The sequence below is a fragment of the Triticum urartu genome, chromosome 6, assembly GCF_003073215.2.
Source record: "Triticum urartu cultivar G1812 chromosome 6, Tu2.1, whole genome shotgun sequence".
Classification (NCBI taxonomy): domain Eukaryota; kingdom Viridiplantae; phylum Streptophyta; class Magnoliopsida; order Poales; family Poaceae; genus Triticum; species Triticum urartu.
The window spans coordinates 316,253,276-316,268,268 of record NC_053027.1 but is presented as its reverse complement, the minus strand read 5'-3'; the positions used below and the strand labels follow the sequence as shown (position 1 = coordinate 316,268,268).

At 43.8% G+C, this 14,993-nt stretch overlaps 1 protein-coding gene across 1 annotated transcript; it reads left to right on the top strand.

The window, feature by feature from the left end:
* Positions 1 to 6,209: 6,209 nt before the first annotated feature.
* Positions 6,210 to 7,660, top strand: LOC125513353 (classical arabinogalactan protein 7-like). Its single transcript, XM_048678450.1, has 2 exons — positions 6,210 to 6,745; positions 7,603 to 7,660. The coding sequence occupies exons 1-2, from the start codon at positions 6,221 to 6,223 to the stop codon at positions 7,657 to 7,659; spliced, it is 582 nt and encodes a 193-aa protein (XP_048534407.1). The 5' UTR covers positions 6,210 to 6,220; the 3' UTR covers position 7,660.
* Positions 7,661 to 14,993: the final 7,333 nt, after the last annotated feature.

The window sequence follows — 14,993 nt, the reverse complement described above, 5'->3', positions numbered from 1 at the left end:
TGACATATTACATATTAAAACATAGTCCTGGCATATTACATATTAAAACATAGACCTGACATATTACATATGAAAACATAGTCCTGACATATTACATCCTATATGGAAGCACTCGTCAATGTGGAAGCACCATCTTTGTTCAGGTCGGCACAATATTTCATCCTATGCCCATAAGCCGCGCATAACAAACATTGTCTGGTTGCTCCACCAGCTTCAGATTGGTCCATATCGTTTCGGATGCGATGGGCCTTTCGTCTGCCCCTACTTGTTCGCCGAAGGTCTGGATGCGGGATGTATACTCTCTCACCGTCGTTTACCTTGTTGAAATTGCCGATGACTCTAAACCATGTCATCTCACCTGTCCATGTGTTTAGCACGGCCTCTTTTAAATAGTATGGGGACACGAAGGAGATATCATCCAACTCAATTTGGCCACAGGCAGCCAACACATGAGAGCAAGGTAGGTGCAACAACTTTGGTTTGTCGCATGTACACTCACACGTTGGATAAAATTCCGTTCCAATTTTTACCTCGTGTGTCTTCACCTCATGCCCAGAACCAAAACCATTGGTAGGAAGCTGAACCTCATACCTCCTTTCTTGATTCCCTATGAGTCTGACAGTGTGCTTCTTTGCTTTCTCTATCTTGTTTGCCATGTATTCCATGACACGACTACAATAAGGTGTGTTGTGATTATCTTTAGTATGCTTCTTTGCTAACTCGTGCCTTTCTCTGAAATATCTCAACGTGCCATGGAATACAGCCTCCACAATAGATGTGAGTGGCAATGCTCTATTACCTCTCAGCACAAAGTTATACACCTCTGCAAGATTGGTTGTCATGTGGCCATACCTAGCTCCATGTGTGTCATGCAGCAAAGACCAATTCACTAGAGGCTCTTTCTCTATCCACTCAGAAAAATTCTTTATTGCCCTTCCCTTCTTCCTCTTAGTATTAGGAGGGTTAATTGCTGGCAATTCACAAAGACCTACTGGCTCCTCTAGCTCTGCGATGAGTGCTGCTAATTTAACCTGATCTTCTTCCATTTTCTTCCTCGCACGGACCTGCTTCTTAGTAAACTCATCTAGTTTTGACCAAATAAATTTGTATTTGCATGGACCTGCTTGCATAATTTTTGGAACAAGTTCATCAACCGCTTGTTCTTGAACTATGAGAAAAAAATTAGCCCCAAGATGGTGCACGCACCACCGGCTCTGCAAGTCCCTCCAAGGTGTTGGTTCGTCAACCGTTGGATTACGTAGTGTCTTCACGGCCTTCAATACACCAGCATGTGTGTCATGAATGACACACATGTTTGGTCGGTCCTTCACGATAGCAATTTTCACTTGTCGTAAGAACCATAGCCAGCTAGGAAAGTTCTCACCCTCCACAAATGCCATGGCAAGTGGGATGATTTGATTGTTCCCGTCCACACCAGTAGCAGTCAGGATTTGCCCTCTATACTGACCGGTCATGAATGTACCATCCACAAACATAACAGGAGGACAATGCCGGAAAGCTTTGATGCACATAGCGAAAGAGAAGAACACTCGTTTCAACAACTTGAAATCTGGTATACTCAGCAACCTCATGTGTTGTACGTTCACATAAGTGTCGAGATTCCTCTCCTTCAGTGTGCCAAGGAGACGGACAACATTATCATATGAGTCGAAGAACGTCCCAAACCTTTCCTCCATAGCCTTCTGCTTAGCCCTCCAAGCCTTCCCATAAGGAATGACATAATTCCATCTGACCTTCACTGCTGTCTATATGTGTTTTGCTTCCATATCTTTCTTCTCTACTATCTCAGTATACATGAGTTGCGCACTGAGACTTGAAGTCAGGTTCGGATGCTTCACCAGCAGGTTCTTCCTCACACAATTATGTGGGACGACAATGGTGACAACCCAGTGGATGTCATACTTCGGCACGTACCCGTGCACCTTCGCAGGACAACCTGTTTCAACACATTTCCCGGTATAGTTTGTTGGACTTGATATGTGTGTTCGGAAAACCCTCTGCGTAGACATAACCCACTTTATCACCGCATACTTCAATTTTTTCTTTGTATCAAACATAGTCCCTATCTGTACTTGGTTCAGATTATACTGCCATGTAGTCTCATGGCCATCGTTGACCGTAAGGCCGGTGTATATGTCCTGCTCCCATGCAGAAGGAATCGGTACCTCCACTTCAGCCTCAGAATTTTCAGAATCCAGTTCCTCCACCAATCCATCCTCGTCCTCTTCCTCCATCACCCTCTGCATTCCATCCCCTTCCTCATCCCTATCAGCAAAACTAGAACCAACTAATATTATCGACTGGCTACTCTGCCCAGTATCAGGACCACAAACATTGTGTGGCACGTAGTCCGACTCTTTCTGGGGTTGGCTAGCATCCACATCTTGTGGTTGTGACCCGGATAAAACAATCTCGTTAGCCACTTCACTGCCTTGGCCGGGTTCATACCCCCTGTGGAGTTGTACGGTATTCTCCTCCTTCGGCATAGGTTGCACAAGTGCATCTGGGTGGATTCTTCGGTCTCGGCAGCGTCTTAAGAGGGACAACCAATGTTGGATCCTATCTATCGGCATCAACTCCCAATTGACATTTTTACAAGATTTGGTCCACAATGCATGAATACTGACGGAACATACTTCAGGATCCAGTCCGAAACTAGTTTTCAACCAATACTTCAACTGTCTAAAGTCCAGTCTGTCCGAGTCTGCTAGTGTCATGACACCATTCTTAAACTCGCTAAGATCAACCCCCAACTCATTATATCGAACATTACCAGCACCATAGTAAACATTTAGATTTACTGATTCAGACATTTTCACCTGTCAGACATTGTCATCTTCTCATTAATCACAACGAACACTAATATTACCCGCTACACTAACTATGCACTAAAATGCCTCCACAAATATATTAACACTACATTTCGCAATATGACTTATCTAAACTAATTAAAATATACAATTCAGAGAAAATTTGTGGCGGCATGGTTATACCTTCGAAGCGTGTGTCCCTAACTTCTTGCTCCTCTCTTTCACTCAGCAGCACCGGCCACCTCGCGGAGTACTTGCACCACCGGACAACGGCAGACCTGCCCCCTCGACGACCGGAGGCTCAACTCCGGTTACACCCCAAGCTGCACCTACTCCTCCACAGCTGCTACTCCTCCTCACCACCACCTCTTCCCAACCACACCTCCTCCACCCCACCATGGCTCCTCCCTCCCAAACGCAGAAAAAACTACCCCATACCAAAAAAATACACCATAGGCCGTTGGAGAATGCTATGATCTATCTTTCTGTGTCTTGGATGTGAAAATGGGTGCAAACTGGAGGAGATCGGCGCGGGCTTGTGAGGTTATAGAGAAGAACGAGAGAGAGAGAGAGAGAGAGAGAGGAGGAAACAGAGGGCGAGCAGTCCAGAGGAAGGAGATGGCCAAGCAAGCCTTATCCTGACCTCTTCGGTCAACCCCTGGCGAAAAAGCTCTTCGGCCGCTCGCTGGCCGAAAAGAGCCCACTTCGGTCGTGCGTGAGCCGAAGCTATGATTTTCGGCCGGCCCACAACCGACGTCACCTCTTCGGCCCATGTTAGCCCTACTTCGGTCAACATCTGGACGAAAATTCCTTTTCGGACAAACCAAGGCCGAAAAGACCCTCTTCGGCCAACGCGAGGCCAACGGGGTCGTACTTTTGATTTTTTTTGCGTTAAGTGCTATAGTTTCTGAATTTACTGTACAAAAAGTTATAGTTTTGAAAAAAAAATCCAATTCACTTACAAGTTACGCCCGATCTGATGTGAAGCTCACTTTGTAATCTCATGCGGCTCACCTCCCAATAGTGTTGTGTTTCACTTACGCCCGATGTGAAACGCACTCCACTTCCTCACCTGAGAAAATGTACGTCTAAATAAAAGAAATCATGCAGTTCGTTTGCCTATCAGATGCAGTGTGTTTTTAGTCTGAAAGCAGTGCGGATTTCTGTCTGATGCAGTACATACGACGATTTTGGGTCGCGAAAAAACAGAGTGTCCGCATTTCGTTAAAATCAAAATTGCTATTAAACCGTAAGCAATCAGAGAGAGTGTTCTACATGAAAAAGTTGCGCCTCATTGATATCTTTCCAACGGCATATAATTTGAATCATTCCGACCAACGGTTTGTATAAATTTCACGAGAAAACAACTGCTGGCACTCGTCGTCTGCCACACAATTTCGAAAATTAACTTAAAACCGTAAGGAATCTCAAAAACATTTCAACATATTAAAGTTGCGCCTCGTCCGTAGCTTTCGTACAGCGTATCAAATGCCTCGTTTTGATAAACAGTTCAAAAACTGGAGCGAAAACAGTACCGAAAATTGCAAAAAAATTCAAAAAAACACAATTCTAGAATTTACTAAATTTAAAACTACTCTTAAACTGTAACGAATTAGAGAAAATAATACATATGAAAAAGATGCTATCAACGATATCTTTCCAACGGCGTACCATTTGCTGTCGACGCAAAGAAACGATCGCTGCCACTCGTCGTGCGCCGTACCGTTTTCAAAACTGCTCTTAAACCGTGAGGAATCTCGAGAAGTGTTCAACATGGCGAAGTTGCACCTAATCCATAGCTTCTCAACAGTATATTACACATGTCAATCTGATAAACGGTTAAGAAACTAGAGTGAAAACAATACCAAAAAACATAGCATGCAGTTTAGGTGGAATATATATAGGACAAATTTTCCTACAAGTAGTGGTAGTTACCACCACTTTTGTTTTGTATGTTGTATGTAGTATCTGTCGAAACCGAGAGGATGTACGTGTAGTATGTAGTATATAAGAATGTTTAGGTGATATATATATATATATATATATATATATATATATATATATAGGGTCGCGCTATTCGTCACCTTGGGTGAGAAATAGTTATTCTTCACCCCCTCGATTTTACCATCAATGCACCGTAATTTTACATTCCATAAGTTTTGTCTTATTTCCGACGAAAAAAGGGACCGTAAGAAAATATATAATCCCGTAAAAAATATTTCATGTTATGTAAAATTACAAACGTAAAAACATAGTCTAAAATACACATAAACTGCAAATTTTCTTGTCTTATGACCTATATTTTTTATTTTCTTATGTCAAATTTTACATAGTGAATCAATAGAAATGTAACTATTTGAATTCCAAACGTAATTTAATTATAAAATGATCATAAGATTATCTCGGGTGAAGAATAACTTATTCTGCACCCTGGGTGATAAATAGTAACACTATATATATATATATACTAATTTGTAGGTAGTATGTATAATATATTCATCACACTGGGTTAGGAATAGTTATTCTTCACCCCCTCTCTATTTAGACGCCAATGCACCGTATTTTTGGGTTCAATAAATTTTGTATTATTTCATACGTAAAAAGAGAACATAATAAAATATATACTCACCGTAAAAAATATTTTATGTTACATAAAATTACGTATACCAAATTTTACATAGTGAATCAATATGAATGTAACTATTTGTATTCCAAACGTATTTTATTTATGAAGCAATCGTAAGATTACCTCGGATAAAGAATAACTTATTCTGCACCCTAGGTGTTGAATAGTATCACTATATATCACCCGAGGATGATATATATAGTAATCTTATGAAGCAATCGCAAATTTTAGATATATAATAATACTATTTATCACCCAGGATGCAAAATAAGTTATTCTTCACCCGAGGTAATCTTATGATTCTTTCATAATTAAATTACGTTTGGAATTCAAATAGTGACATTCCTATTGATGCACTACGTAAAATTTGGTATAAGAAAATCAAAATATAGGTCATAAGGTAAGAAAATTTGCAGTTTATGTGTATTTTACACAAAGTTTTTCGTTTGTAATTTTACATAACATAAAATACTTTTTACGATGATTATATATTCCCTTACGGTCTCTTTTTACGTCGGAAATAAGACAAAACATACGGAACATAAAATTATGGTGCATTGATGGTAAAATAAAGGGGGGGGGGTGAAGAATAACTATTCCTCACCCAGGGTGACGAATAGTCAATCCCCGACAGGGGTATTCTGTTACTAGTAACAGAATAATATTTTGTTACTCCCGCGCCTATACAGGGACGCGATACGATTTCCCGAATCAATAAAAGAAACAAAAACATCCCACCCTAATAACGGCTTAAAAAAGAAAAATGTACCCCATCCCCTCCTCTCGACACTCCCTCCGCCTCCTTCCTCCATGCGCGCCTGCCGCCTTCCTCCCCACCACGTCGGCCGCGTCCCTCCCCACCGCATTGGCCGCCTTCCTCCCCACCGCACCGGCCGCATCCCTCCCGACCGCACCTCCAGCCTTCCTCCACATCGCGCCGACCACATCCCTCCCCGCCTGCTCCGTCTTCCTCCCTTTACCAGCGTCGCCGTCCACCCTCCACCCTAGCGCCGCTTGCCTCCCTTCACCAGCCGCCCTGCCTTCCCCCACCACCACTGGCCACCGGAGGTGCGGATACTGCCTCGACCACCTGCTCCCACCCCCCGCCATGACCCCTCACCGTTGGGTCGCTGGATCCCATCCGTTGAGCGCCGGATCTCGTCGGCCCTGGAGCTGCGCGAACGCTGCAGCTCCGTTCTTGTCCCCAGCCGCCACCCCGTACCCCCGAGCTCCACTCCGAAATCCCGCCTTTTACCCCTCAAGCTCCACCGCCGGGATCCCACTATTGGTAAGCTCCATGGCCATCTCCTGCATTGTATGGTATGTGTGTTGCGTGTTGATAGTAACTGAACTGAAGGACCTTCAAAATATGAACCACAAGAGAGGTTCACCATGTACATCAGCTCAAGGTCCATCATGTTAAATTATCCTTGAGTCTCAAATGTATGAACCACAAAGGGAGCTCATGTTGCTATTTCTTTTTACTGATGCTCATTTAAATCTCATGCTACTTATGTGCTAAATTTGATGCTATGTAGTTTCTTGTCAAAATGCCCTACGAGAACCAAAATATTTTGATAAAATTTGATGTTGTTGTACCTATATTCTAGATGAACTTCAATCATACTATTTTGCTACAATGGGCATGTGGTTGCTCTGTTTGGAAAATACTTCTCCTGCAGTTCTCTATGCTATAATTTTCCTCTATCAATCCAACAAAGCAGCAGTTCTCTTCTCAGTACACAACACAAATTGGTGTCAAGTCAGCAAAAAAAAATTGCATCAGTTCAAATTCGAGAGGGTGTAAGTGCAGAAGAAAAATGGTAGTAGTAAAGGTTCAAGATTGAAAAAGTTGTAAGTTCAACCCGACGTCGCAGATAAGTTTGTGAAAAAGATTAAAAAATGAATCCCCAATAGGAATTCGAATGGTAAAAGTTCAAGTCACAAATTCCTACTTGGCCTGGATAGCTCGTATACACTTCAATCTTGTAATTTAAAAGTTCAAGTCATATGTTCGGAGATGATTATTTGCAAGAAGTTTACTTTGACGATTCTGTAATTGCATCAGGCCATTACAAAAAATGGCTCTGGAAGTTCAATATTTATTTCAATTCATGAAATCGCCCCGCCCTTGCTGCTTGCTAGCTGCCGGTGGTGTGTGCATGCTGGTCGCTGCTGCTGTTTGTTGCTGCTCCAATGTAAGGTCAGTGAGAAAGAGATTACTAAGAGGGATTTTCTACTGTTGTTGTTCCTTGTTGACAATTTTGTTGACAATTTTTTCTTGGAATATTGGCATTGACATTGCCCTTTCTATCAGCAGAAAAAACAGAGATTAAATACAACTTTGCTACAGGGGCCAGCCCCTAGCACTCCGGTACTTTCAAGTTCGCATGCATGCTCGGGCCAACCCCATTGATGTGTTTGGGGACTTTAAGTTTGATTTTTTAAGAAAGGGAGTTGTGTGTTTAATCACTTCCTGTAAAAATTCATTTTTGTAGTGCTGGTAGTTGTCATTTTTTGCAATTAGTTAGTTGTCTATCTTAGGTCAACTAGATAATCGTCTGAGTTAACTTTTCGTGCTCCCAGGGCCAACTAGTTAATGCAGATGTGTTCCATTGTGGTTAAGGTTTTGGTAGTAAATTACGCAAAGGAAATAAAAGTACTCAAGTTCAACTCGCAAACCAATAGCAGTCCTATTGTGCAACATGCACCAGATTAAAAAATAGCAAACATGACTTGAAGTAAGGAGACATAAATTGACAGCAAGGAAAATGCATCGTCGTCAATTTGTTCCGCCTCTGTAAAAAATTTCGATTTGGGGACTGAGTGACTCCAATTTACTGAAGGATTTCGATATTCTGATGGTGTGCTTGCTTAGCAGAACTTCAAGATGCTTGTTCAAATGTGATATATAACAAAAATGGTAAAAGATGAATTGTGTTTTCTCATAGAAAATGAGGCTTTGTAGGTGGTATAGCAGTTCTCCATGTATATCTTCCATCCATCCGTAAAAGGACAAGTATGCTGATGCTAGAAATGATGCTTTGTAGAATTTCTTCTAATCTAGTTTGAATTTGGTCTACTTGTGTAATTCTGTCAGTATGTACTGATGCTAGAAATGTAGGTCATTTGTGAATCTTGATTTTTTTGGAGAGGGAAAGAGATTGTAGTTGCATCACATGGTGTACTGAGCAACATAAACATGGTGTAGTGAACGAACATAGGCGTTCACATAACACATGCAGCAACTCCTCTTGCTATTCTCGTGCTTGTCATGTTTGTTCTATTGCAATTTCTTTTTTAGTTCAGTTCAAACACTACAAATTGGTTTCTATTAAATTCTCTTATTTTAGTTCAGTTCAAATTCTGATATTAGTTTAATTCAATTGGGTGTGATTTCTGCACATGGATTTAGTTCAGTTCAAAGTCTAATTTTAGTTCATTTTAGTTGGACGCCACAGATGAACACAGTGCTGCCGGCCTCAATAGGCCCTTCTCCTGCTACTTTGTCGATCTTCAATATACCTCCTGTCGTGGTTTTATCATGGCAGATGTCCTAGAGAAAGGACTTAGTCGTGGAGCCATCGCAACGGGTTAGCTTGAAGGGGTTAAAGCGGACACAGGGACGCAAGAGAGTTTATACTAGTTCGGCCCCTTCAATGAAGGTAAAAGCCTATGTCTAGTTGTGATGGAATTGATGGGGTTTCGATGACTAGGGAGCAAACAAGCTTCGCCTATGTCTCGAGTTGTTGTCTGTTGTCCTTGAACCGCCGCCGGGTCGTCCCCTTATATACACGGGTGACACCCGTCGGTTCACAGAATCCCAACACCGGTCGATATTCGTATCCGGGTTGGTCTCTCCTTATTCCTAACTTACAATACAAGCTTATATACAAATTCCGGTTTACAGCTACAAGTCTTGAACCGGCTACGGGCCTTAGGCCCTCATCTGCCTTCTTGGGCTTTATCACTTCTGGAACTACTGATGAAGTTGACCCGGCCCAGATAGGCCGGTTTACACCCAGCAGTAATATCCCCAACACCTCCCTCCCTGGTGAGACTTCTACTCTTGACTCTTGAGCCACCTCCACTTCTTTTCTCAGTTCAAAAATTCCCAAAGCATCAGAACTATGTATCAGGATACAACATGTTAGTTCTGAAATTTCCATTATGCTTGTATGTCCAAAATATGTGCAGTTACTACTTTTGATTTGTTGTCTGGCAGAGAAGTTACTTTGTTGTGGGATGACCTAAAGGCTCCTTCTCCATGTTGACACAATTGCCAGACCAGCTCACTACTGACCACGTAAGCTTCCTCAAGGAGCCGGTGATATTTGCACCAGTAGAAGAAAATATGAAAAGGCCACAATCCTTCTATTGATATGAATTGTTAAGTAGCCAAAAGTTTAGAATCGAGAGAATCGCAAGTTCATTAAAATGGAAAAACATTCAACTAAATTCCTCCTGTACTGTATTATTACCTTTGTTCTAAAAGAGTTGATGTGGTTTTAGTTAAATACATTGTAACTAAATTCTTTTCAAAACTTAATTCTCGTGTGTATGTGATATGCATTGTTCAAGCTCTAGCATATAAGTTCAAAACACAAAAAAATTTCTCGGAAGAAAATTTATTCAATGCAACTATATAAACTATGCAAGTTCAGTGATCATGACACCGTCAATTTGGATGAGAAAACACATTTAAAATTAAAATCTATTTTTTTACTTCTATAAGTTCATGATCAACCCCGAGGTAGTTCAAATAATCTAGTCATATAAGTCGAAGCAATCTATTCACTTGTATTATTTTGTGGTCACACTATTTACTATGTTGTGTGATAGGTTGATGAAGATGTTGATTCCACAAAAGGATCAGTGAAGCATTGGGCCTGTTGGAATGATCTAGTCATATAAGTCAAAATAATCTATTTACTATTACTATGTCATAGGCCTGCTCTTTCTCTATCCCTTTGGTTCAAGGAGCAGCAATTGTTGGCCTGCAGTGCCACCATCTGAAGATGGGGAGATGGCCTGTAACGCCCCGAGACTGATGCGCCAGGTGTCTCCCAGTTTTTCGCCAACGTTGCCTTGTTATTTGCTTGCGTGTTGCATCTTGCCATGTCATCATCCACATTGCATCTGCATGGTTTTCAAAACTTGCATCCGTCCGGGTTTCTCCTAGTTCTTTCTGTTGTCCGTTCTGATCCCAGACACACTTGCACGCGCCCGCGGCATGTAGGAAATATTATTTTTATAAGTGGCCCGAAAATGTTCTCGGAATGGGTTGAAAGTTGGCATGCGGCGTTGTTATGTTGTCAGTAGGTCGCCTGCCAAGTTTCATCACATTCGGAATCCGTTGGATGCCCAACGGATAACTATAGCGACAATATAGTTGGTCAAATCGTCGAACGTTTTCGGTCTTCGAAAACTGTTGCCGGGTTTTCCCTCTCTTCCCTCCATAGACCGTCTACAGAGTCCACTACCTACCGCCAAGCCCAACCTAACCTCTCCCATCAGCCCACGGCTATCCTCGCGCGCGTGTCTGAAAGCTGTCCCGGAACCGACCCGGACAGTCGTCACCGTTGGTTTCCGATCATCCCCAAACATCCCAAAAACATCTACGATTATTTATTTGGACCCTCTAGCCTTTATTTTTCTCGGCCATCCGATTACAATCATAGGGACGAGATAGCCCTACCCTAATCCCTACCTATATATAGTCTAACCCTAGCCCTGTCCCATCCATCCATCAAATCCTCCCTGCCGCCGCCGCCCACTGCCTCCTCCATCCTCGGGATCTTGCCCGATCCATTCGGGCCACCCGACCAACCTCCTTCCTCCTTGGGATTTCCTCCTGATTCATTCGGAGCCAACCAGTGCCAGCCACTTCTCTCCATCGATCCATCCTTCCAACCAGAGCAGCCAGCCCCGCTCCCTGTGCCCGAGGCCTCCCGAGCCGCTCCTTGCCGGCCACCAGTCTTTTCCATCCTCCTTTTTCCCTGTCTCTCTCTCTCACGCCATAACTCTCCCTGTATTATCCCTATAGGATCTTCCCATGCCATGGTTGCAGCCCAATACCTCCTGCCTCGCTCGATCTGGACCAGGAGGGTCCCGAGCATCTCCATCGTCGCCGTCTCAGATGAGCGCCGCCCTGGTTCCCTTTCTGTCCTTCATCGGGTTCGCGCCTCTCAGCTCTCATCTCTCTCTCTCTATGTGTGCGTTGCAGCAGCATCCCGCAGCCATGGAGCACCATGGGTGACCACCCTCGACCCCGAGCCTCCTCTCGTCCAGGAGCATGAGCTCCTCCCTTGCACGCCTTCACCTGACCCCGTCGCCTCCATCTTCATCGGAGAACCATCGGACCAGCAGGAGGATCCCCTCTGCCACGGATGGCTGCCGCCAATAGCGACGCCAGGCACTTCCTCATCTCGTGCTCCCGCGAGTCTCCGTCGTCACTCGAACACCATGGATGCCCTCGAGCTCTAGTTCGCCTCGCTGTCGCCGGGAACCAGTGTCCCGCGGCCGGAGCCGGCCGTCCCTGAACTTGCTTGAGCATGCCGAGGTGCCGGAGCCCCACTTAAAGTCCCCGCCAGTGTTCCTCCATGATGACGCCGCCTCTACCTCGACCCATGCCCGGATTCACGCCGCTCCGCCGCCCCATCTCCGACCCCTGCCCGCCGGAGCCACGTCTCCCTGTGCCCGCAGCCCCACAGCCGCGCTGTGCCTCTGCTTTGTTCGAGTAGAGGAGCTCGTTTGACCCCGCTCCCAATCGTCTTCGTTGACCCGGGTGCAGTCGATCGCCAGATCACAACCAGGTACGCCGGCCTGCTGCTTCCACCGCCTTGGGCCAAAGCCCATGGGTGAGCAGCCCCCAGCGCCTCATGTTTTTGTCTTTCTTTTCTTTTCCCCGTTGTTGGGCCAGCGGATTCAGCCCGTGTATGTTTTTTAGCATCTTCGATTTTAGCTAATTATCCCTAATTGCCAGTTTTGCAGAAAAGCCCTCTTACTTCATTCATTTAATAACTCACAAACCGTGCATCATACGTAAAAACTATATATATGAAAAATGCTTAGAATTATGTGTAGATTAATAATATTCCACTTTCATGCATGTTAAAAATGTTTAAACTTGTTGTTTGCTTTGTTTTGCCATATTGCCATGCTAAAATGATTTATTTCATAACTTAATAACCGTAGCTCCATTTCAAATAAACTTTACATGTAAATGGGGTATAAAAATGCCTAGTTTAACTTGGTGCATTCATATTGCATGTTTAATAACTCTAAAATTGTGTTTAGGGCAGAACAGTACCAAATTCAAATATTGCACATGGGGATCTTCCGAATTTGTTGTTTGTTATATCCGGCCTCATTTAAACTTGCCTAGATAGGTAGTTTTCATATGCTTCACCTCTTGCCATGCTAACCAACATTTAATATTGTTGAGTACATAAATAGGAGAGAACTAAATAAGTCATGTGGTGTTCCGTCAATATGCAACTCGTTGCATATTGAGCTCCACTTAACTTGTAGTTTTGCTTGTGCACTTTGCCATGCCATGCATATTTAACCGTACATGCATCATACTTGGTTGTGCATCATGCCATGTTTATGTGATGGTTGTTTACTATGTTGTTTGCTTCTTTCTGGGTTGCTTCTCTCATTAGCTTCGGTTTTGTTCCGGAGTTGTGAGGATTTGTTCGACTTCGTCCGTTTGTCTTCTTCCTAGACTCATTCTTCTTCCTTGCGGGGTCTCAGGCAAGATGACCATACCCTCGAAATCACTTCTATCTTTGCTTGCTAGTTGCTCGCTCTATTTCTGTGTCGCGCTACCTACCACTTGCTATATCATGCCTCCCACATTGCCATGTCAAACCTCTAACCCACCTTTCCTAGCAAACCGTTGTTTGGCTAAGTTACCGCTTTGCTCAGACCCTCTTATAGCGTTGCTAGTTGCAGGTGAAGTTGAAGTTTGTTCCATGTTGGAACATAGATTTGTTGGGATATCATTATTATCTCTTATTTAATTAATGCATCTATATACTTGGTAAAGGGTGGAAGGCTCGACCTTATGCCTGGTGTTTTGTTCCACTCTTGCCGCCCTAGTTTCCGTCATACCTGTGTTATGTTCCTTCTTTTTTGCGTACCTTACACGGTTGGGTGTTATGGGGACCCCTTGATAGTTCTCTTTGAATAAAACTCCTCCAGCAAGGCCCAACCTTGGTTTTACCATTTGCCTCACAACCACCTACTTTTCCCTTGGGAGTCGCGCTCCCGAGGGTCATCTTTATTTTAACCCTCCCGGGCCAGTGCTTCTCTAAGTGTTGGTTAGAACCGAGTAGACTGCGGGGCCACCTCAGGGAAACTTGAGGTTTGGTTTTACTCATAGGATGTCTCATCCGGTGTTGCTCTGAGAACGAGATATGTGTAGCTCCTATCGGGATGTTGGCGCATCGGGTGGTCTTGCTGGTCTTGTTTTACCATTGTCGAAATGTCTTGTAACCGGGATTCCGAGTCTGATCGGGTCTTTCCAGGAGAAGGAATATCCTTTGTTGACCGTGAGAGCTTGTGATGGGCTAAGTTGGGACACCCCTGCAGGGTTGTAACTTTCGAAAGCCGTGCCCGCGGTTATGTGGCAGATGGGAATTTGTTAATGTCCGGTTGTAGAGAACTTGACACTTGACTTAATTAAAATGCATCAACCGCGTGTGTAACCATGATGGTCTCTTCTCGGCGGAGTCCGGGAAGTGAACATAGTCTTTTGTTATGCTTGAATGTAAGTAGCTTTCAGGATCACTTCTTGATCACTTCTAGTTCCTGACCGTTGTGTTGCTACTCTTCTCGCTCTCATTTGCGTATGATAGCCACCATATATGCTTAGTGCTTGCTGCAGCTCCACCTCATTACCCTATCCTACCCATAAGCTTAAATAGTCTTGATCTCGCGGGTGTGAGATTGCTGAGTCCTCGTGACTCACAGATAATTCCAAACAGTTGCAGGTGCCGATGATACCAGTGCAGGTGGCGCAAACAAGCTCAAGTGGGAGCTCGATGAAGATTTTGATTGTTGTTTTGTTTCATTTCCTGTTGATCAGTAGTGGAGCCCAGTTGGGACGATCAGGGATCTAGCATTTGGGGTTGTCTTCTTTTATTTTGGTTCCATAGTCAGACCTTGATTGTATTTTGGATGCTGTATGTTTAACTTGTATTTGTGTGAAGTGGCGATTGTAAGCCAACTCTTTATCCTTTCTTATTCAGTACATGGGATGTGTGAAGATTACCCCTCTTGTGACAAGCCTACCATGTGGCTATGCCTCTAAGTCGTGCCCCGACACGTGGGAGATATAGCCGCATTGTGGGTGTTACATGGCCGTAATTCCCTTGTGGTAATTATGCAGGTGCGGAACCTCCTGAGCGCACGTCAGGCTCCTCCATCCAAGTTGAGCACTATGTGTCGCCCGAGTAAAGCACTACGCCCCGTCCAAGTTCCCATCTAATGTTGAATGTTGCATTTTGTCATGTTGAATAATATGCCGC